The 25,736-nt window shown below is 38.1% G+C and overlaps 1 protein-coding gene across 1 annotated transcript in view; it reads right to left on the bottom strand.

The window, feature by feature from the left end:
* FER (FER tyrosine kinase) overlaps positions 1 to 25,736 on the bottom strand; it is a 387,502-nt gene that overhangs the window by 33,323 nt on the left and 328,443 nt on the right. The window contains exon 18 of the mRNA XM_081825811.1: positions 429 to 583. Coding sequence (XP_081681937.1) covers positions 429 to 583 — 155 coding nt within the window. The remainder of the gene's footprint in view (positions 1 to 428; positions 584 to 25,736) is intronic.

The following is a 25,736-nucleotide window of genomic DNA, read 5'->3' on the forward strand; positions in this document are numbered from 1 at the left end:
AAATGCTAAGAAACCATGTTAACTTTTAGAGTGAGAAACTATACACTTGACAATATTTTAAAACCTAATATTAGATGAGGTTATTGTACCATTTATAAGACATTCAAAAGCAATGGTCCAGAGCCACAGCTACACTTTAAAAAGAATCATTTTTTTTTTTGGATTAGAAAAAACCTTCTCCAAAGTGCTTATAAGTATATCCATCTTTTAAATCTAGCAATCTTACATATAGAAATCTGACCAATAAGTTTAATGAATTAAGTTTCTGCTCATGTGTAAATACAAAATATGAATACTTACACATTATTGTGTTGATTTTCAAATTATTCTAACTTGGGCTCTGCTTTACTCCTGTAATTTTGCTTGTGTATGTTTTGTGCTGATGGAATACATTTTTACCACCAAAAAGCAAAACAGTCTGTTCTTACCATAATTAAGAGCTTCTGGTGCTGTCCATTTAATGGGAATCTGCTTTAAGCCAGAAGATGAATACACTCCACCATCCTCTTGACGAGACATTCCAAAGTCACTGATTTTCAGAATGTTATTTTCACCTACCAGGCAGTTTCTTGCAGCAAGATCCCTAGGTTACAATAAGACATAGAAAATACCTATTAAAACAAATTGAAAGCTGCTTTCACATTTATGACTTCCACACTTTGCATTTTTACATTTGCAATGTATTTATAATGAGGTTAAGAATGCTTGTGATTTACCAGTCTTTCTCATCTTTTCTGTCATAGGTAAAAATCACCGGTGAGAATATTTGCATAGGGAATAGGCCCCATGCTAATTTTCTAGGCATCGCATATATTTCCACCGAAATAGAAAAACACTGATTCTAGGGTTAAGAGAAAATCACAGAGGAGACGGTAAGCAAACTTGGCATTATTTCTCATTGGACTGGATTTCCTAAAGCAGCACTGTTTTATATAACTTCTGTGATGATGGAACGTTTTCTATCTGTGCTGTGCTGCCCAATAGGTAGTCATTAGCCACGTGTGACTGTTAAAACACTTGGAATGGAACTCATGTGATAAACTGAATTTTAAAATTTACTTTTAGTTAATTAAATTTAAATAGCTGCATGTTGCTAGATAGCCTTTGGCTATTGTAGCCTTAGAGTTTCCCAAAGGGTGGAGAATGGCTGAGGTGCCAGAGAGGCCTGCAACCCTTTTTCTCCTGCATCTGGGACAGGCAAAACTTTGCATGATCTGGCTCTGCCTATCTCTCCTACCTTATCTTATTCCACTCTACATAATTTCTAAATTCTACCCTTACTGGGCTTCTTTTTGTCCTCAAATGCAGGACAAATGCCCTAACATGACAAGCTTATTTCCACTGTAGGGCCTTGCAGAGTAGCTGTTCCCTTTGCCTGGAGTGCTTTCCTTCTAGGCTATAGTAAAGCTGGCTCATCTTCATTCATCGTTAGCTCAAATACCTTCTTAGAGAAATCTGTCTTGATTATCTCTTTTGCTCACTGCTGTCTTCCTTATCAGTAAGGATGAAGTCCCTACTCTAATTCTAGTGAGAAGCCCTTCAATAATCAAATTCCTATATGTACCTAAATGTTTATACATTTTTACATATTTATATATAGAAAGGGAGAGAATGTATATGTGTACGAAATCTATACATACACATAGAAAATCAGATAAAATGTCCAATGCTGCTGAGTATTAAGAAGAAAGTTGTATAAAGAGAGAGATTTACTAGAAGGAATCCTATTTTAGATAAATAGGCTGTTAGGGAAGGTCTCTTTGATAATATGGTATTTGATCAAAGACATGAAGGAAGTTAAGAAAGCTATGGGGACAAAAAAAAAAAAGAAAGCTATGGGGACATCTAGGAGAAGAGCATTCAAGATAGAAAGATCAATAGATAATAAAGACCCTGAAATTGGTACATGCTTGGTATATTTATGGAATGAGGGGAAGAGAATAGTTAATTTAATCAGAGGGTTAGCCAGGACCAAATGATGTATAGCTTTTTATTAGTAAGTTCCTTGGATTTTGTTTTTGTTTTTTGTTTTGTTTTTTTTTTAAATTTTTTATTTATTTGTGAGAGAGAGAATGAGAGACAGAGAACATGAGAGGGAGGAGGGTCAGAGGAAGAAGCAGACTCCCTGCCGAACAGGGAGCCCAATGCGGGACTCGATCCCAGGACTCCAGGATCATGACCTGAGCCGAAGGCAGTCGCTTAACCAACTGAGCCACCCAGGCGCCCCAGTTCCTTGGATTTTATTCAGAGTAAGCTGGAAGGTAATCTGGGAATTCTGCATACAGGAATGGCAGATCCAGAAAGACCACTTAGGAGACTATTTCAGAAGTCCATGAAAGGCAACAATAGCCTGCACGATGATGGAATCAGTCAGGTATATTGGGATATATTTGAAAAGTACAATCAGTAACATTTGATGGTAGGTTGGATGTGGACTAGGAGAGAAAAAGAATCATGGATGACTCCAAGATACTTTGGCCTGAGCACCTGGAAGGATGGAACTGACATTTATTGAAATGGGGAAGGTTACCCAAAAATTGCTGGAAATGATAAAGGAATTCAGCCCAAGTTGCAGGATATAAAGTCAATGCACAGAAGTCAGTTGCATTTCCATATACTAAGAATGAGACAGAAGTAAGAGAAATCAAGGAATCGATCCCATTTATAATTACACCAAAAACCATAAGATACCTTGGAGTAAACCTAACCAAAGAGGTAAAGGATCTGTACTCTGAAAACTATAGAACACATATGAAAGAAATTGAGGAAGACAACAAAGAAATGGAAAAACATTCCATGGTGCATGGACTGGAAGAACAAATACAGTTAAAATGTCACACCACCCAAAGCAATCTACATATTCAATGCAATCCCTATCAAAATATCATTAACATTTTTCACAGAGCTGGAACAAACAATTCTAAGATTTGTATGGAACCAGAAAAGACCCCAAATAGTCAAAGGAATGTTGAAGAATAAAACCAAACCTGGAGGCATCACAATTCTAGACTTCAAGCTCTATTACAAAGCTGTCATCATCAAGACAGTATGGTACTGGCACAAAAACAGACACATAGATCAATGGAACAGAATAGAGAGCCCAGAAATGGACCCTCAACTCTATGGTCAACTCATGTTCGACAAAGCAGGGAAGAATGTCCAATGGAAAAAAGACAGTCTCTTCAACAAATGGTGTTGGGAAAATTGGGCAGCCACCTGCAGAAGAATGAAACTGGACCATTTCCTTACACCACACACAAAAAAAGACGACTCAAAAGGGATGAAAGACCTAAATGTGAGACAGGAATCCATGAGAATCCTTGAGAAGAACACAGGCAGCAACCTCTTCGACCTCAGCCACAGAAACTTCTCCTAGAAATATCGCCAAAGGCAAGGGAAGCAAGGGCAAAAATGAACTATGGGGACTTCATCAAGATAAAAAGCTTCTGCACAGCAAAGGAAACAGTCAACAAAACCAAAAGATAACCAACAGGATGGGAGAAGATATTTGCAAATGACATATCAGATAAAGGGCTAGTTTCCAAAATCTATAAAGAACTTATCAAACTCAACACCCAGAGAACAAATGATCCAATCAAGAAATGGGCAGAAGACGCAGACATTTCTCCAAAGAAGACAAACAAATGGCCAACAGACACATGAAAAGATGGTCAACATCACTCATCATCAGGGAAATACAAATCAAAACCACAATGAGATACCACCTCATACCAGTAAGAATGACTAAAATTAACAAGTCAGGAAATGACAGATGTTGGAGAGGATGTGAAGAAACAGGAACCCTCTTATACTGTTGGTGGGACTGCAAACTGGTGCAGACACTCTGGAAAATAGTATGGAGGTTCCTCAAGACGTTAAAAATAGGGCTACCCTATGATCCAGCAATTGCACTACTGGGTATTTATCCAAAGGATACAAACATAGTGAATCAAGGGGGTACATGCACCCCGATGTTTATAGGAGCAACGTCCACAATAGCCAAACTATGGAAGGAGCCCATATGTCCATCGACAGGTGAATGGATAAAGAAGACGTGCTATATATATGCACAATGGAATATTAGCCATCAAAAAGAGTGAAATCTTGCCATTTGCAACAACGTGGATGGAACTAGAGTGTATTGTGCTAAGCAAAATAAGACCATCAGAGAAAGACAAATACCCTATGATTTCACTCCTATGTGGAATTTAAGAAGCAAAACTGATGAACACAGGGCAAGGGAAGGAAAGATAAAGTAAGATAAAAACAGAGAGAGAGGCAAACCATAATAGACTTTTAACTATAGGGAACAAACTGAGGGTTGCTGGAGGGGAGGTGGATGGGGGTCTGCTAAATGGGTGATGGGCATTCAGGAGGACACTTGTGATAAGTACTGGGTATTATATGTAAATGATGAATCACTAAATTCTATTCCTGAAACCAATATTACACTATATGTTAACTAACTTGAATTTAAATAAATTTGGTAATTTCTTTTTAAAAAATTTTTTTTTCCCATTACATTTCTCCCTCCGCTAACATAAAAAGCAAGCATACTAAAGTTGGAAAAGCATCAAGAGATAAGGGGCCTGGGTGCCTAATGAGTATGGTGCCTAATGAGTATGGGTGCCTAATGAGTATGCCATACATGTTCGGGACTGTCTACCTCTATCCGTGGACTTTTTTTTTTTAATGCATGTTTTCTTGTGTGTGTGTGTGTGTGTGTGTATTTTGTTATACGCAGTCAAAAGTAATCCAGTATCAGTGGAGGAGGGCCTTGGTTTTTGACAAGTAGAGTTTATTAGATATACAAGTGTAGATGTTGAGTAGGCAACTGGTATATTAGTCTAGAGGTTAGAGGAGGTCTAAGAGTTGTCAGCTTTCAGATTTGAAGCTATGGAATTACAGAATGCTTTCACCTAGAGAGTGAGTGTAGAGAGGAAATCGAGGTGTTCAGGGACTAAGCCTTAGAACACACCATCATTTAGTTTCCTGTTTTGTAGTTTTCCCCCTCATCTCTCTTGTAGCTTTCCCCTATGTGGACTCCATTTATACAATATTACAAGGGAGGCAACCTCAGTGTCTGAAATCTAATAGAAACCACATCTTTGTGAGCTGAGGAATCAGGAAAAGAGGTTCTTGCAAGTGTAGGGAAAATCATAGAGGGGAAACAGGTAGAGAAGGGGATGACCTGGTTCCATGTTTGAACCCACACAAGTTTCAGTCTAAACCCTGAGCTACACATTTGATGGGCACACCTAAGCCCATTTAGAGAACTAAACTCCTTTAAATCACTGCCCATGTCTCAGAGTAACTCCTGACTGTCTCACACAGGGCACACCAAAACACAGGCTTTGAGAAGTTAACTGTGATATGAATCACTATGAGGCAGTGAACCTATATTCTGAACCTAACTGGGTTGATTGCATGCTAAAACAAAAACAAAAATATCAACAATCTCCAGCACAGTATAATAGGGACTTAGAGCCTGTACAATGTAACATTCACATTATCTAGGGCACAACTCAAAATTGCTAAACACAGAAAACAAGACAAATGTGATCAATTCTAATGGGAAAAACAATCAATAAATGCCAACATCATAGTAACCACATATAAAGTAGCTATTATAATTATACTCCATAAAATAAAGGAAAACACATTTGAAATTAATGGAAAAGCAGGCAATCTCAGTCAAGAAATAACTAGAAAAATTATAGAAATGGAGAAACTTAAAATACATATCTAAAATTAAAAATCACTGCATAGGATCAAAAGCATACTGATGATAACAGAGGCAGTAGACTTGAAGATAACCCAATATAAAATACCTCAGCTGAAGAGCACAAAGAAAGGAAAACAGAAAAATGTGAAATGAACATCAGGAATCTACATGATATCAAAAGATCGAAAATACATATTACTGGAGTCCCAGAAGTAGAGGAATAAAGTGACTGAGGCAGAAAATCCGTTTGAAAAAATAATGACTGAAGAAGTCCCAAATTTAGTTGAAAGAAGTAAGTTTGCATATTCAAGAATCTCTGTGATAAAATTAAAGAAAAAAACCCACCTACACACATCCTAAATCAAGCTGCTAAAATTCAAAGAGAAGAAAATGTCTTAAAAGTAGATAGAGAAAATGACATTTGATACAGAAAATGATAGATAAAATTATATAGAATGCTAAAAAATATCAAACATTATATAATCAAAATATCAGTATCTAGACTATAAAGTGGCTGCTACTACTGATTCTACAGACAGAATAAGATATAGATAATAATGGTTCTACATTTACAGACAAATACAAATTTGGTATCAAAAAATACTCCCAAAAAGCAAACTCCAATTCAGATGGTTTCATTAGTAGGTTTTATCATACATTCATGGAAGAAATAACCATACTATGGGAACTTTTTCAAAAAATAGAGAGTAACTGCCTAACTCACTTCATCAGGCCAGCAGAACTCTAATACAAAACCTGACAAAGACACTATCAAAGAAATTACAGAAAAATACCCTCATGAAGACAGAGCCAAATATTTTAAACAAAATACTAGCAAATCAAATCCAGTAATATATAAAGAAGATAATACATCATGGCCATGTAGGGTTTATCCAATATTGCAAGGTTGGTTTAACATTTGAAAATTAATCAATTTAATTCACTAGATTGACAGAATACAGGGAAGAAAACCATTTGATCATTCCAATTGATGCCAAAAAAGCATCTGACAGCATTCAATATCTGTTAAGGATAAAATGCTCAGCAAACTGGAAATACTGAGGAGCTTCCTCAACCTGACAAAGGGCATCTACAAAAAATTCAACCACCAATATCATGCTTAATGGTGAAGGACTAAATTGCTATTCCCTGAGATCAAGGCAAGAATGCCTGCTTTCACCACTTGTATTCTTGCAGTCTTAGGCTTTGAAATAAGGCATAAAAGCAAAAAACAAAAAACCCCCACAAATATCAGACAAAAGTAAAACTAGCCCCATTGGCACTATTTGCAGACATGATTTTTTTTTTTTAACATAGAAAATCCCAGGCTAGAGAAGAACCCTGGCCGTAACCTCTTTGACATCAGCTGTAGCAACTTCTTCCTAGATATGTCTCCTGAGGCAAGGGAAACAAAAGCAAAAATAAACTACTGGGACTTCATCAAGATAAAAAGCTTCTGCACAGCAAAGGAAACAATCAACAAAGTAAAAGGCAGCTACAGAATGAGAGAAGATATTTGAAACGACATAACTCATAAAGGGTTAGTATCCAAAATATATAAAGAACTTTTACAACTCAACTCCCAAAAAGTGAATAATCCAATTAAAACATGGGCAGAAGACATGAATAGACATTTTTCCAAAGAAGACAGACAGATGGCCAACAGACACATGAAAAGATGCTCAACATCACTCATCATCAGGGAAATACAAATCAAAACTACAACGAGATATCACCTCACACCTGCCAGAATGGGTAAAATCAGTAATACAAGAAACAATAGGTGCTGGTGAGGATGTGGAGAAAGGGGAACCCTCTTGCACTGTTGGTGGGAATGCAAACTGGTGCAGCTGCTCTGGAAAACAAGTTTCCTCAAAAGTTAAAAATAGAACTACCCTATGACCCAGCAATTGCACTACTATTTACCCAAAGAATACAAAAATACTAGTTCAAAGGGATACACGTACTCCAATGTTTATAGCAGCATTATCTACAATAGCCAAATTATGGAAACAGCCCAAATGTCCACTGACTGCTGAATGGATAAAGATGTGGCATATATATATATATATATATATTCAACAATGGAATACTGCTTAGTCATAAAAAAGAATGAAATCTTGCCATTTGCAATAATGTGGATGGAGCTAAATAATATTAAGGTAAGTGAGATAAATCAGTCAGAGAAAGACAAATACCATATGAGTGCACTCATGTGGAATTTAAGAAACAAAACAAATGAACAAAGGTGGTGGGGGTGGAGAGGAAGGCAAATCAAGAAACAAACTTTTAACCATAGAGAATAAACTGATGATTACCAGAGAGGGGAGGTGGGTGTGTGTGGGGGGGGAGTTGGGTTGAACAGGTGATGCGGATTAAGGAGTGCACTTGCTGTGATGAGCACTGGGTGTTGAATATAAGTGTTGAATCACTAAATTGTACATCTGAAACTAACATCATGCTCTATGTTAACTAACTAGAATTTAAATAAAAACTAAAAAAAAAGAAAGAAGATCTTAGGGAATTTACATACCAAGAACTAGAATAAATGAATTTAGCAAGGATGCAATATAAAAGGTTAATATAAAAAAACTTCTTGTATGCTAGCAGCAAACAATTGGAAAATAAATTCCATTTATAGTAATGCTAATAAAACAAATACCTACAAATAAGTCTAGCACAAGACAACCAAGTCCGTTATACTTAAAACTACAAAACTTTACTGAGAAAAAATAGTGAATAAACAAGTGGAAAGATATTCATTCCATGCTTATTGAGTAGAAGACTCATTATTGTTAAAAGGCCATTTTCCCCAAATCTGTAAATTTAATGCACTCCCAGCCATTGTTCTAGCAGATTAGTAAAATTAGACAAGATCTCGTAAAATTAGATAAGCTGCTTTAAAAATGAATACGGAAATGCAAAGATTCTAAAATAATCAAAATAATTTTTTTAAAAGTACAGAGTTGAAGAGCTTACCTAAAGTGATTTTAATTTAAAGCTATTGTTATCAACACAGTTCATCAAATGCAAAAAGATATGATAGCTAAATGGAACAGAATACAAGGTCCAGAAATACATCCACAAAGGTATGGTCAACTCATTTTTTTTTTTTTTTTTTTAAAGATTTTATTTATTCATTTGAGACAGAGAGAATGAGAGACAGAGAGCGTGAGAGGGAGGAGGGTCAGAGGGAGAAGCAGACCCCCTGCCAAGCAGGGAGCCCGATGCGGGACTCGATCCAGGGACTCCAGGATCATGACCTGAGCCGAAGGCAGTCACTTAACCAACTGAGCCACCCAGGCGCCCACTCATTTTTTTTTTAATATTTATTTTTTTAATTAAAAATTTTTTTAATATTTTATTTTAGAGAGAGAGAGAGCAAGTGAGTAGAGGGGAGGGGCTCGATCTCACTACCCTGAGATCATGACCTGAGCAGAAACCAAGAGTTGGACGCCTAGCCATCTGGGCCACCAGGTGCCCTGATTTATTTATTTTTTAGACCAAGAGAGAGCGTGAGCACGCGTGCAGGGGGAGGAGGAGGGAGAGAATCCCCAGCAGACTCCCTGCTGAGTGCAGAGCCTGATGCAGGGCTTGATCTCATGACTCAGCTCATGACCTGAGCCAAAACCCAGAGTCGGATGCTCAGCCAGCTGAGCCATCCAGGTGCCACAACAGTCAGCTCATTTTTGACAGAAGTACGGTGGCAACACAGTGCCCATCTCCCGAAGCCTAGTGGGCTGCTGATACTTCTCGGGACCGCATGCCATTACTTTTGGTCAGAATGAGCTTTTTTTCACTGCCTCATCTTAGTCGTTGACAGAATTTCAGTGTCAATGCCTTCCTCGGGTTTCCACCTACACTTTGCAACTACATATACTTCTGGTGTCATAACCGTCTTCACTGCACAACCAGCTAAGAGGTCTGTTCTCTGCAATGAGGACTGCAGTTCTGTGAGGGATCAATCTAAAACCAATTTAGAGATACCTTCAATTCAATGTAAATAACATTCAGTAATAGTTACAGAAAACTCTTTTTTGGGGTTGCATGAAGTTCAAGTGAATGGAAATAGTATCTTTGTGGCATCATCTATGAATTAAAATAAAAACTGAGGCCTTCAGGCAGTCAGCATGCACTGCATAGTCACTGCTTGCCTAATGTTCTACTAAGTCTTAAGATAGGAAAAGCAGAGATGATCTCTGGCCTGAGTCGCTGATGATCTAATTTGGAAGATAAGGCAGACACACACCTTTCCTCCTCCTTCTCCATTTCCTCCTTTATGAAGCTTGCTGCTGCCCAGCCCTGAGTCTGATAGTCTAGGAGCCACACTGGTGATCCCTGCCTCTTCATGCATGAAACTGCTAGAAAACAAGCCACTATGAGCCCATGTGTTACAGATTGCAAATCCTCTAGGAACTCAGAGATGAGAAATCTAATAGGCTGGTATTGTCATTCACAGGAGGTATCTGAGATAGCCTGCTCACCACATGCAGAGGAATGTAACAGCAAATACTGCCGACTGCCCAAAGGGTATGGAAAAGGTCCACTTATGTCTGTTGAGTAATCTTCCTTGAAGATACAAAGTCACACTTCTGAGTGTGTACCAGAGTTGTCTTACAAAGTCGTACATATTATAAGACAGGCTAATTATGGATCATCGGAGAAGAGAGAGCAGTTACAGGAAATCCAACTCCAGCCGGCAGTGGAGAGGAGTCAATTTTCTGTGCTGTCTAGAAGCACAACAGTGGGCACCGTGCTCTGCAGAGATGATGCCTCTCAGAGCAAATGCTGTGGCAAACCAGGAAGAGCCAGGAGGCCCAGCAGCGTTCTCCTTGTCTTGATGCCTTACCCTAGACATCATTTCACTGCTTGTTGCTATAATTACACAAAGTCAGGGTATATCCTTCACACAGGAGAGAAGTTAGAGAAATATTTGTGTGTGTGTTTTAAACAAAAACTATTCCCACTGGGTCTGGATAATATTGAGTCACAAAGAAATCCTCTTTAAGTCCTCAAGGGTTTCTCATCCTGACTAAAACATGGCATAAAAGCAGTAACAGCGTGGGTAGTAAAGGAAGCAGCTACTTGATGTAATCAAACCGTGTACCACTTAATCCATGCCCAATGGCTGGCTACAACCTTTGAATTTTAAACAAGAGAAGAGCTAAAATTGGTTACCTGCAAGAAAAGAAGTGACACTTCAAACTGTCTCCCCTCTCTAAAGAGGAAAAAAACCAGAAATTGTCTGTGTAACAAGCATATGAAAAACCCATTTTCTGAAAAAGCCAAATGTCATCACTGGCTTTAAAACAGTATCTATGAGTGTTTTGATGGAAGGAGAGTAGGAATGCCAGTTTTTTGTTGCAAAATTTTGCACACGATAACAAACAGAATAGTAAACTGTCTCACACAGAGTGCACCAGAAAATCAAGGTTGGGCAAGGGGGAGTGTCTTTGGCAACGAGATGACCCCTTGGGGACCATTTATACAGCCAATACTGAGCGGACAGTGATGGGATCAGAGATGAGCCAAAAAAGAGATGACCAGCCAGATTCTTCCACAAGTCAGATGTTGTTCATTTTCACTTCAGAATCTACCTTATTTTTCCTTTGAATAAAGTATATGTAGGGGCCCCTGGGTGGTGTAGTCGGTTAAGCTTCTGACTCTTGGTTTCAGCTCAGGTCGTGAGCTCAGGGTTGTGAGACTGAGCCTTGCGTCCAGCTCTGTGCTCAGCACAGAGTCTGCTTAAGTTTTTCTCTCCTTCTGCCCCTCCCCACTCTGTGCTCTCTCTATTCCTCTAAAATAAATAAAATTTAAAAAATAAATCTTTTTTAAAAAAGTAAATGTTAATATAAAAATCTCCCCACATTTCTCATTTTCAAGCACACCCTTAATTTCACCTCTAGTTTTCAATTGGTCTTTCTTGCCATCACAACCTCCTCCATCATGCTCCATACCCTCCCTTGGCAAGTTCTCTGCCCATTGTTATTGAGGCACTTATTTCTAAAAGTATAGCTCCCCACGGAAGCCCCAGCTACAAAACTGTGAAAATTAGTCCCATTATTAAACGCTGCTTTTTCTCTTCCTTGGAAAAATTGTTCAGTGTCACAGACTTCTGGGAGGTTGGAAACAACAGTGTTACTTCTGTGAGTGCAGTAACAGACCAGGGTGGAGGGGGGGTTAGAGTATAATTTATGCTTTTTTGCTCAGGTCTGGTCCAAGGCCCTTTGGGTACACATGGTGAGAACCAAAGGACTCCCTGTTCCTGAAAGGCCCTCCTGCTGCCTGTCAGGACATAGAATCCTCAGTATTTAAGTATCTTCATTTGCTTAAAGCCGCTGCTAAAATGCAAATATGTTACCTGTGGGGAAGGGGGCACTTATTACTACTGAGTCATGTTTGGCATTAATTTTTTTGAACAGATAAAGATGTATAAAGACATACAAAATCTTAAGGGAATGGGATGATAGGGCAGTTTTGTGAGAAGAGGGGGGAAAGGGAAAATGGCCCAGCATAGGGGACTGGCTTCAAACAGGCCTGGGCAAGGCACACACAGTGGGCTCTTGTGGGAAGAGTGACAGGGTGAATATTTAAAGGTGTGCTGTGGCATTGGGTAAGGGCAATAATGCAAATGTAACTCCTAAAAAGTCTGTCTAGGGCTGGCTCTTGTGTATTTATTCTAAACCGGGTTACCTTCTCAACAGCAGGGGAAGATCATCACTGGGGTTTGAATGCCTCAGCCACTCTACTGATAGGGAGTAATGCTCCCCTGGGCTGCATTCTGTGAAGAAACCGAGGCCTTTGGTGATTTCCTCTAATGAAGCTGCTGCCCAATAGCTGGGACACACAACCACTAAGTCCTTGCCTGACACAGCTGACTGAATGAGAACCATTTATGGAAGCTACTGTTAAGTCATCTGCCTTTACTTAAAATGGACATGTTCAGCACATACAGAAGTGCTTACTCCTTTTGGCTCTTTCATTTCCTTTCCTGGGGCGAGTTCCCTATAAGAGAGTTCTGTTTGGCAATGTACAAATACTAACCCTACGTATTCCTGTATTTAGCTTAGAAATCAAATTCCTAGGTAGTTAGCTAAAGCAAAGGAACTCATACTAAATATGGACATTGACAACAAATTCAGAACGAAACACATATAGTGGTAACACTTGCTTCAGTCCTTAATTTACCTGCAGAACCCAAGGGCAACTTTATATTTAACTACTGTGGTTAGCCTGGATGGTTTACAGTTTGATGAAATGGGTACTCTATTTATGTAGTCAGGTATAAATCTCTCTGTTTTCTGCTGTCACCTGTGGGCCAAATTGTGCAATGAGACACCAAATCTCTGGAGACTAGCTTTGGGTACACAGTTTAAATAAATCTTGATCTAATGTTAAATCTCTTAAGAAATAAAAAATCTGCTCTAAGGGCATAGGGGAATAGGGGAGGACACATTAAAAAATACTGATGGAAAGTAAATGTTTAAATCTCTTTAGTTCAAAGAAATATGCCAAATTCCAATGGGTAATTCAACCACAAAACTGACTTCTGTCTCAAGCATGCACATTAAAGGCCACTAGCTGTCTGAGGCTGCAGTAAGATGCATCGCAAGGACTTGCCTCTGAAGTTAGCCCCAGTACTAATGCCAAGAGCCTCTACTCCTACAAGACTTCTCAAAGGGAGAGTTTTAAAATACCCACCACTCCCACTCTGAGAGTATGAGAAGTAAAAATGGAAGCCACTTGCTTGAGTGACAAATGATATAACTTAAAATATTACATTTGGAATGTGATAAGTTACTCTGAGCAACAGAGAGAAAAAGTGACAAAACCACTCCTTACCGAATAGCCATCATGATAATAACTACCATTTATTGAGGGCTTTATATGTGTCAAGTCCTATTTTAAATGTTTTCCACGTAACCCATTTTCTGTCAATACTCAAGTTCATGCATACTAATCTGAACATTAAATACATCTCAGATTTTTCCAGAAGCAATACTGCAAACATTTCCACTGTTGGGAGTTCTGGACTAGGGATCAGGAGACCAGAATTCTCACCAGTGTTTTCCTTAACAAGTTGTTTAAGTGAGTACATCACACAACATTTTCCTGGACCTTAGAAATGAGAGCACCAGTTCTTGACTTTCCTGAGCATGAGGGCTCCTGTATAATATTAAATGATTTTATGATTCCTTTGTACCATATCCACCCTGATGTAAGAGTTGTATGTTTATTATAATGGCTGACAGAGGAAATACAACATGATAAAAAGCTACTAAGAATTCAACAATGTTCTAAATGAATTTGTATTTTATTAATCACAGCAGTAAAATAGTACTGCATATATATATATGTATATATGTGTATATATTATGTATATATATACATATATATATACACATACACACACACACACAAGATATTATTCTGTCTCAAATGCTTGATGTGCACTTGGAACGCTTGCAATAACTTGGAGGAACCAGGGGTCCATGGTCCACCAGTTGACAGCCACCATATATATCAACTCTAACATTCTATTATACTCTAGGTTAAAGGCATTATCTTCCTGTAATTGGCTGGATAAATCTAGCCACACAGTTGTGCTAGATGGTCCTGGTGAAGAGTTTTCCACGTTTCCAGTGCAACAATGAGTGTTAACAGCTGATGAATGGAAGTAAAGCCTGGAGGGTAAGTTACAAGAGTGCCACCTACCCCAGGGCCCAAGATTCACAATACAGGCATCCTTTTGCTTGCCTCTGCTGAATAACTTGGGTACAACCAAGAAAATGCACTTCCCAGTGCTGTAAGAATAATATTAACTATTTATTAAGCACTTAGTAGGTAATAGGAACTTTACCTCTTATCCCTAATCTCTATTTGAATGTAGATATCTATTATACAGATAAGGAAAATTTATTTATTTATTAAATTTTTTATTTGGGAGATTAAGTAATTTGGCCAAGAACACAGAGATATTAAGTGAATGAGTATAGAATATCTCTTACTCCAAAGCCCATGTTCTTTTAGTATTTTACAAAGCTGAGTGTTCCTTTGGTTGCTTTGAAATATTATTAATTTTATCTTGACAAAAGTAATCCTCTGCACTACCTGATGAGGTAGAGGTCTGCCATTTTGTTCCTGAGAGGTGATTGCTTTCTCATTTAAGTTTCATGGAATAGAATCCCTGACTCAATACTTAGGCTCTGGAATATAGAATATATTGATAAGACTAAAATCTGCATTATTTTTCTATTCTGTCTCAAGGCATATAACAATTCCTCCACAGTCTTTTCGTGGTAGTTTATACTTTGATGATGTGATATACATACGCACACTAGGACCCAAATTAAGATATAAAAGGCACATAAAGGAGCAGAGCAACTGTGTAATCTGTGATGCACAAGGTGCAATAATGAGCCTCAGGATCATTTACATTTTTTACAGTCTGCAAAATGTTCAGCTACTGATGAACAAACACACTCTAATTATGGTGGAAGGCACCTAGATTTAGATACTGAACGATCTGCTGTGGTGAACTCTTCGCAGGATCATCGTCTCTGTGCAATGGATGGTACCAACTCTGCACTTTGCTGAGAGGGTCAGTAATGGATGACATCCACCAAATGCCCCACTGACCAACCCCTTCTCTCCCCCAACCAGACAGAGCTACTGGCCAGCCTGCATCTTGCCTCTGGTTCGGAGGTCCCTAACAGACTCTTAGGCTGTACGCCTGAGGCAGGAAGACAGACTCATCCAGTGTACGAACACAGAAAGTGTCCTCAGAACAGACTGAGCCCCTAGGTATAGAGGGGGAACATCCAATCCTTTTTTCTGTGACACCGGTATCCTGTTCATGGACAACACTTTTCAGATTTATAGGAGTTCAAGAGGAGGAATGCTTTTCTCTCATGTGCCTCAACCGTTCTTTCCTTGCCTTCCATTTACATTCTTTTAAAATGAAATTTTCATTATTCCCATTTCAATTTCTAATGTTGTTTTCTGTGTTTATGAAGTGATATCCCAGGTGACTTTATAATAAATTTCCCTTCAGTCCTATGATTGCTTTCAGAGTATGAATCCAAATAGGAGAGTCTAAGTTACGAATACACGTCTATTTTATAATAATTCATTTTTATCTTGAAACAAATATCTGAAATTCAATTTCTTTTCTGTCTCTCTCTATTTTCTTTCCACAGTCAGGAGAGCTTGCTTTAGCTTTGTTCAATTTTTTTTTTTTTTAAGATTTTATTTTTTATTTATTTGACAGAGAGAGAGAGAGCGAGAGCAGGAACACAAGCAGGGGGGAGTGGGAGAGGGAGAAGCAGGCTTCCCGCGGAGCAGGGAGCCCGATGCGGGGCTGGATCCCAGAACCCTGGGATCACGACCTGAGCTGAAGGCAGACGCTTAACGACTGAGCCACCCAGGCGCCCCTAGCTTTGTTCAATTTTAATTCTGCATTCTGTTTGATAATATAATACCACAAAAATGAAGTCTTAAGACTTGATTTCATATATGTAGCTCTTTTTCTCTTCTTGTAATTCTACAAGATAAAAGTTTTTTTAAAATATCCACCAAACGTTCTTCCATAATTAGTTGTTATTCAGTCCATCGTTCTTTGATGTATTCACACAAAATCTGCATTTTGCATTCATGAAGGATTACCTGTCTGAGCAAATATTAACTTTGCATATACATGTGTCCTTTTGGTCTCTTAATGAAATTTTCTTTTACCAATTTGTAGGCCACAGTTACATAAAACAAAAGTGTCTGTGAGTCTCAAAGTGGACAAAATAACTTATATAAATGTAAAACCTATTCAGGAAAAGTTCCAAAAAACTGTATAGTGATCCCCAAACTAGCGGAGGAAAAGTGTGACAGCTGCTTAACGGTGTTCGGTGAGAGTATGCAGTGCATCAAAGTGAACATCCCAGGATCTTGGTGAAATTACACATGGAATAATTACCTGTGTGGGGACTTAATTAGGGCACAGGATTTTTAAATTCCATGAAATGCCAAATTGTCATTTTAGTGCTGTCAGCTGAATCTGAGCTGATATTAAGTAATAGATGGACCTTTTAGATTATTCACAGTATTTTTAAAGCCAAGTAATTAGGGCTACACTTGACACTTTCCTTATTAAGACCTTGTTATTTTGGCACAAGTAGTCATTCTTCTGAATACATGCTGTAAGATAATATATAATTTGGACTATGAGGCCCAACACATTTGATAACAATGATGGTGGAAATAAGGAATGAAATCATTTCTGGTTATTTGATCTGGGAACTGACTAAGGAAACACTACTAAGACTCCATTACACAGATGAGTTTCTATGTTCTAAGAACACAGTATTCTAGGGTTGCTGCTTGACATAAACAAAAACAATCTTTATGAATGTATGTATGTATGTACGTATCTATCTATCTATATCTATCTATCATCTATCTATCTGTCTATCTATCTATCTATCTATCTATCTATCTATCTATCTATCTATCTATCATCATCATCTATTGTAGGCTCCATGCCCGGTGTAGAGCTCAACATGGGGCTTGAACTCACGACCATGAGGTCAAGACCTGAACTGAGATCAAGAGTCGGATGCTTAACCGACTGAGCCACCCAGATGCCCCAAAACTCTCAGTATTTTACACCAAAAGACATACTTCTAATTTTACTTTGTACTTTTTAAACTATTCCATTAATCTTATAATTACAGAATCTAGCTACCAAAAATAAACAAGGATATACATACGTATATCCATATAGACATATGTATGTACATATTAACCAATCAGTCCATCATTGGTTCAACTTTCCTTTATTAAGACCTTACTAGGTACCAGGGCCTTTGCTATGTGCTACATACAGATAAAGATAACCTAATTCCTGTCCTCAAGCAGTTCAATTTTCTAAGAAGAGATAGCTATGTAAGCACATAAACTATAGTATTGGAAATTACAAGTGTGAGGGTTAGGAGTAAGCTCTCAGAGACAGGTGTGGTATGAAAAATATGGCCATGATATTTTGTACTTCTCCACCCTGTGTCTAGGGTAACCCGTTACTTTGACAAGCAGAATTTGGCAGAAGTAATATTATGAAGTTCTGGAGTGTAGGCCTCCAGAGACTTTCAGCTTCTACTTCTGTCTTCCTGGAACACTCTCATACCATGTAAAGAAGCCTGGGTGAGAAACTGTGTGTGGGGGGGGCGGGGGGGGAGCAGAGTAGTTGGGGGCAGCCTACAGTCCATTGGAAGACTCCAGCCATGTGAGTGAGACTAAACTAAACCCTCTAGCCATAGTCAGGCTACTGGATATCTGAAGCCATATAAGTGACCCCAAGGGAGAATAGCAGAAAGCCATTCGGCCAAGCCCAGCCCAAATTGATGACCCAAACTGATGGAACAAAAAGAAATAAATGATTGTTGTTTTAAGTCACTGTATTTGGCATGGTATTTTTATAAAGCAATAGATAAGTGGTACAACAGATTTATTAACAGTGAGAATGACGGCTCAATAGCAAGGATGGGTAGGGCAGAGTTGGAGGTAACAGACCAAAGAAAACTGTCACTGTTCATGAAAGGCCACCTTCTTTCTCATCCATCCCTAACAGAAAACTGTGGCAGGCACCTTCTTACTGGTGCAATTTCTCCTAGTTTAGCTTCTGATCTTCAATTTGCTTTCTCTCTAGCATCTCACTTTTCATTAGCTGAGTTTTCCCTCTTTCAAGCTTTTTTTAACCAATGATGTCCAGGCTATTGACTGCTATCTCTTCTAAATTCTGCTTCTTGGAATATCTATGTGTCTAGCCAATGCCATTCCCACATTCCTACCTGGCCCCAAGCTTCTGCACTACCACTTCTAACCTGATATGAAAAGAAGAATAAATTTTAAACAACTGGCATATGGAAGCTAGTTAATTTAGTGGTAAACTTCCCCAAGACGCTTTGAGGGAATTCTGATACCAGATTAGAACAAATCACAGTAAGTGATATGGATACTGATTAACTATTGTGTGGTATACTTGGTATCACCAAACAGAAACATGTGGTAGACAGTTTATCATTTCCATTAAAAAGATTTAAAATTGAGGGGAGAAGGCCAAGAGATAAGCGGATTTGATTCCTTAAAAATAGTGCTATCTATTTAGTACTTAATATTTGCCAGGCACTGTTCTAGCCAAAGCAGAGACAAAACAGACAAGAATTCATGTCCCCGGGGGATGTACATTCTTCTGGTATGAACTAGATAAATGATGCATGATCAAAATAGGACACATCTAAAAGAATTATCCAAGGACATATTTCATATAATGTAAAATGGGGATCCATCAAAGGGGAAGGGGTGGGGAGCAAAGAAATGCATGACACAATTACATCTAAATAACTGTTGATTCATTCTGTTTAAAAAAATGAAGACAAAAACCTAGATGGCTTCAAGCTGCTTAGTGGAAGGGAAGAGGCAGGAGGAAGGAGGGTACAGGGAAAAATGGCTCCTCAGGCTGCTCACACGAGGGGAGAACAGGATTAGGACAGAAGGAGCAGATGCTAACACACAAAAAGCGGGTGTGAGACTTCCCAGTGCCATCAGAAAGGAGAATTGAGGGAAAAGAGCATCCATTAGAATAAAAAGAACTACTGTATATGCCTAAAAGAACTCACCAAAAAGATACATGTTAATGAGCCTAAATGCAAACATAGCAAATGGTGAAAACAACAGGGAATTTAGGCACACTGTGAGTTAAGGGCAAGAACAAAAGAAGCACAATTCTATCCAGGCACAGAACCAATCAGAGGGGGGGTAATGTATAAAACATGCACTAGATGGGACATCAGCAGTACCAGCAGAGACGAAGGGAGCAGCAAATACCACACAGGGACCAGAGGATCTGTTTTCTGCACAAAGAGCAACCCAGCAAACACTGATAAAGGAAAATGGAGGCCACCTTTGAGTATTTTAATACTACTATCACTAATGGAAGAGGTCATTCAGATTCGATCCATGTGGAAACAATCAGAATAATTACGGAATCCCACACTATAGCAGTGTGTGGTCTGATTATTCAACAGACTAGTGATGTCATTTTGTGGAGAAGTTGTACCTGCTTCACTGCTTGGCTTGTTTAAAGCAAGGGTGACCAGGGCCTCTGCGAAAACCTTTTTGGGAGCAAATGTGTCTTTGACAAAGAAAGGCCTCTCCAGCCGTAACCTCAGAACTAATTATTTCTTTAAAGCTAACTAGTTTAGGTTTTCTGCAATTTAGTTATTTTGGTGACTGATTCTATTAATACAACAACAGGCAAAGCAACCATTATGCAGATAAGGAATTGGTTTTATTTTCTGAATGTTTCTAGTTTCTATAGACCATTATATTAACTGTAGAATAGACATGTAAATCTCATCAAACTGCCATATGCTAAATAATGAAGTTACTGTCTAAAACCTAATCAGGGACCCCGACTATCCTATAAAAGTTTTCTTCATATTCCAGATCCTGTTATGTCATATTATCAAATAACATACTAATCAGTAATGTTTTAAAATGAATGTTCAGTATTTCCTTTAAAATAAAGTTGAATTCTGGGGCACCTAGGTGGCTTAGTTGGTTAAGTGTCTGACTCTTGATTTCAATTCAGGTCATGATCTCAGGGTCATGACCTCAAGGTTATGAGATCGAGCCCCACGTCGGGCTCCACACTGGTCATGGAGCCTGCTCAAGATTCTCTCTCTCCCTCCCCTCCCCTTTAAAAAAAAAAGCTTTAAAAAAATAAAGTTGAATTGTTCGTACTAAAAGTAATTTTATTCTTGTTCGTACTAAAAGTAATTTTATTCTTGTTTGATCAGTGGAAGAACAGCTGCTCATTTTTATACCAATATCTATTTTTTTCCTCTAAAAATGGTCTCACCAAAGTTCTTTCCAACAATAATAACAAAGAATTCCACTCATGCTGAACTAATAATGGTTCAGGAAGACGATTTATGAAAAAGAAAAGTCTTCCTGTTTTAAAAGATAAATGGCAGAAAGATAAGGCCCAGACTCAAAAAAGGGATCATCACTTACTAAAAACTCAAAAGCATCTACTGTGTTTATGCTAATAGTATTCAAGAGAGTGACAGTAGATAAACATTTTAGTTGATAGTGTGTTTATGAGTAAGAAAAATAGACAATGCTGAAGAAAGTGGGTCTAAAGTATTTAGCAAATGAGACAGCAGAATTCCTGTCTATAGGAATTTTTAGGATGTTAGCATATAGGGAGGTGACAGAACCTCTTCCTCTGGGAATGTTAAAGAAAGGATGAGATCACTGATTCAGCAAACATTTTCTGGACACCTAATTTGTAGCAAACATTGACAGTGTTAGAGAAGACCAGGTTCCTGTCCTTAAGGAGTTTGTACTATGGTGGTAAAAAGCGATCTTATAGGAGAGATAACAAAGGTCTGCAGAGGACCTGATGGGCACCAGAGGAAGTAGATGGGGAAAGATGATCAGAAATGCTTCATGCTTGGGCTCCATGCTGGGTGTGAAGCCTACTTAAGAGAAAAAAAAGTTGCTTCATGCTTGAGGATAACCTTGCTATTAAATAATTACACATTTGCTAGGGCAATTATCCAGCCAGGGAAACTATGTTTGACATGACCTATGGAAAAAAATCTTTCAATCTTATCGTTACATAAAGGATTGACTAACTCTTCCAGCGTTATCAAATTAAAATAATGCAATTTTCTAAACATTCACTCTCTTTACTATATGAAAACACTTCTGAGGATTAATATTCTGCTTTATTATCTTGGTGAGATTTTTGTCCAATCATTTTCACAGGACCAGCACCCCCTGTGATGAGCATTTGTTAGAAGAAGGAAAGCTTGGATAAAAGTGTGTACATTTAAAGCATGTGGTTTTTTCCAATACCGAAGAGCTAACTGGTCTATAGGACACATTTTCTATCGTAGCCTTTTTATATAAAACAAACTAAAATTCAATAAACTATCTTTGTATTACTTTAAGGATATTATCCCATAAAAAATATGGTGTTTACATTAATGCCCAAATAAAATCCCTTTTTCCTTTAAGCACTTTTAATGCCAAACTCTTACAAAAGAAACTAAGAACTAGAACTCTTAGAACTTAAACAGAGATTGAGTTATACTATTAACTGTTATGTAACTCATCATTTATCTATTTATTTCATATTTTTAAAAGATACTAATGGTACAAAAATAACTTGAGAGCAAGGCATTCCTGAAAAAGTACATACTTTTTTAGACCACTAGAAATATTTAATGAATTATTTCAAGATTTTCATGGCCTCAAAATTAAAAATAGTTTAAAAATATTCATTACAAAAGCACCCCTATGTTTACTGCAACATTATTTACAATCACCAAGATATGAAAGCAGCCCAAGTATCCATCCAAAGATGAATGGATAAAGAAGAATGGGATATTAGTTATAAAAAAAGAATGAAATCTTGCTGTTTGCAACAACATGGATGATCTAGAGGGTATAATGCTAAGTGAAATAAGTCAGTCAGAGAAAGGCAAATACCATATGATTTCATTCATATGTGGAATTTAAAAAAACAAATTAACAAAGGAAAAAAAGAGACAAGCAAAAACCAAACTCTTACATATAGATCAGTGGTGGTTTCCAGAGGGGAGGTGGGTGGGGGGATGGGGGAAATAGGTGATGGAGATTAAGAGTACACTTACTGTGATGAGCACTGAGTAATGTATAGAATTGTTGAATCATTATATTGTACATCTGAAACTATTGTAACACTGTATGTTAACTACACTGGAATTAAAATTAAAACGTTAATTAAAAATTACTTATTAAGCACCTAATATGTGAAAAAAATTCTACCTATAGAAACTACTAGAAAAGAACAATAAAATAGTGAACCTTTTATAAACAATGATCCTGGAACAGAATATGGTCACAGTATCAGGGTCACACTTTGCATTATGCAACTGGTCCTGTTTTTCCTATTTTTAGTCTTATACATTTACTTTGCTTGTGATCTTTGCATTTGGTGTTTATGTGTGTCAAATCCCCCAAAGCCTTTAAGTGCACTGTGAAGAGACAGAATTTGAAAAAGGTCATTATACTCAGAGCGGCAAGAAAGAAAGTAATACATTGCACTGTGGTTTTCCCCCACACTCCCACATGCTGCATCCATCAGTCTATCAGATTCCCAAGAGAAAGTCCGAGTACGTGAGGTCTATGTTTAGCTTAAATTCAGAATCCAGACAGAAAAATTCTCAGTGTGTTTTACCAAGTCACACAACTGGTCTGGTCCCAAAGGTCTGTCTTCATCTAGGATGGAGACAGGTGACTTTGTGTGTACAAGATGAGACTCAGAAGAGCTCCTGTGGTGCAGCCCAAGGGCTGCCAAGTTATGTCTACTTTTCATTTTTAAATTAGACAGTATAAAATTAAAGGCAATAGAAATGAAAACAAAACACGAAGACTTAAAGAAGGAGGTGGTTTGGACCAGGATTTCGATGAATTAACTTATGTAGTACAGAGAATTGAAATTTAACAGCTCTGGGTATGAATACCTGCAGTAGGGAAGAAATTTTACATGATGGGCTAGTATATTGAATGGCCAAGTTATGACTGAAAGCTTCCAGAACAGGATTTTTCTTCTTATGAAACATTTACAAAGAATATTTGCGATTACATATATAATATTCCTTTGAGGACAGTTAAGATACTGATACACAAAGGAAATGAGAGACAACTGAACCAATTCTGCATTTGGCAGCCAGCCGGGCTTCCTGGTGGATATGATGCCTCATGAATCTCTCCTCATGCCTGTCATTTGATTCATCCCTGTTTCTTCCCATGTGGTCTGAAGACAAAATCAGTATCACTAAGTCTATAATCTGCTGAATCCTTAAGAGCTAGCTGTATGGCTTCACAGGCTAACTGAATTTTAGGGGGAGAAACCTATATGGAACACCTTATTTCTATTGTATGACATCTGAAAATAGTAAATGTGAACGGCAGTCCAATTTATCACACAATATTTATTTGATTTGAGACAGAGAGATGTCTTGGGTTCATTTTCTTTCCTCTCAGCAGATGCTCTTACAATATTCAATTTGGGACAAAAAAAGAAATGCAGACCTTTTCTTCGTCACTTTAATAACCACTACTAGGAAAACAGAATTTCAACAGGCAGGTAAATTAAAACTAGTCAATGGCCTGTTATCAGAGCAGATGATCTGCTCTGTAGATTACTGCAGTCACATTCTGTTTTTGTGCCGAGCCAGTGTGAGAGGCTTGCAGAGGCTGGGCTGGGACTACTCACAGACTCAAGTCCGTGACTCTGCATTCATAATTTGACCTTCAAATGTCACTGAGGTATGCTTCACAACAAAAGTGCTTTCTTTTGGCACCTGTCTATCTAAGCTACAATCCTGCAATCTCATTTTGGGAAACAGGATTCTTTTGACACCGTTTACAGGATTCCTCTTTCGCTGTGACACACACTCCACATTTATATGCTTTTTGACAATTATTGTTCTATTGTCTTATAAATGAACGTTTCTAGTTTTCTTGTCTACATGTATTGTCTCCCCAATAAGATTTTAATCTCTTTAACGAGAAGATTCTACTTTTAATTTGCATAAGCATTCTTTGATGCATTGATTCATCCCACAAATAGGGTGATCTCTGTTCCTAGCACCAGCTGGTCACTTTGGGGGTGGCAGCACACCACTAAACTATGTCGTGTGGTAGAGTGTGGTTTGGTGTTATAAGAGCAGATCAAAAATATGTGATGGTGGCAGACAGGAAGTAAAGATTATTTATGACTGGTGGATGGCAGGGCAAGGTAAGAAGAAAGAACAGTGAGTTGGGCCCCTTGAACAAAGAATAGGGTTTTGAGGATCAGCAGTAGGCCCTAAGCCCATGAAGACTTGGTTTAGGGTCTGAATGTCATCACACGGCAATGGTGAGCCACTGAAGATTTCCTGAGAGAGGCATTATGAACACAGCTGGGACTTAGAAGATTATCAAGGGAAAGGTAGGTGGCTGATTGAAGAAAAGGAATAGAGACCATAATCCTAGGAGGAGGCTGGTGTTCTTAAGTGAGGCATTCTCCCTGCCATCATTTTTCTAATGCATTTGTTTCACAGACTCCCCAGCTTTATGTAAAATACAGACTATTTTTTATTTTTTTAATTTTTATTTTTATTTTAAATAATAATAATAATAATATAATATAATATAATAATAAAATATATAATATAATATAATATAATAATAAAAAATAATAATCTCCTTTAAAGATTTTTATTTATTTGTCAGAGAGAGAGAGAGCACAAGCAGGGGGAGCAGCAGAGGGAGAGGGAGAAGCAGGCTCCTCACTGAGCAAGGAGCCTGATGTGGGACTCGATCCCAGGACTCTGGGATCATGACCTGAGCCGAAGGCAGACGCTTAAAGACTGAGCCACCCAGGTGTCCCTACAGACTATTTTTTAAATGAGCATTTTGTTCTCCTAACTCAGATCTTCCCTCCCTTCTTCACCTAGCTAAAATCCTACTGATTCTTTAAAATCGAACTCAAGTGTCATTATCTTTGTCAAGTCCTTCCTGGTTGTGTACCACACCACAATTACCACAGCACAATTCAGCGTGTATCTCACTGAATGCTAATCACAGACTTGTCTGACTCTGCCTTAAATGTCAGCTCTGTGCAGAACCTCTTCGGAGAGTCTGGCACCTCACACCCAGGTCCATGTGACATAGTACTTGTCCATACATGTTTGCTAAATAAGTGCATTCAAGTCCCCAATTCCCCGGTATTCAAATGTCACTTAAATTGGGAAGCTAAATTTATAGTAGAGAAGATCTGGGTAGGCAAACTAAAATTTACAATTTAGAAATAATAAAATTCCATAAAAATGGAAAAACCCTAAGGAAAATGAGTCAGTTATTTTTGAAGCTTATCCTCACAACAAGAAATCTATCAAAGTTAACAGCCCTGGAGCACAGAGGC

Source organism: Leptonychotes weddellii, chromosome 7 (genome assembly GCF_054177405.1).
Source record: "Leptonychotes weddellii isolate Sample4059 chromosome 7, ASM5417740v2, whole genome shotgun sequence".
Lineage (NCBI taxonomy): Eukaryota > Metazoa > Chordata > Mammalia > Carnivora > Phocidae > Leptonychotes > Leptonychotes weddellii.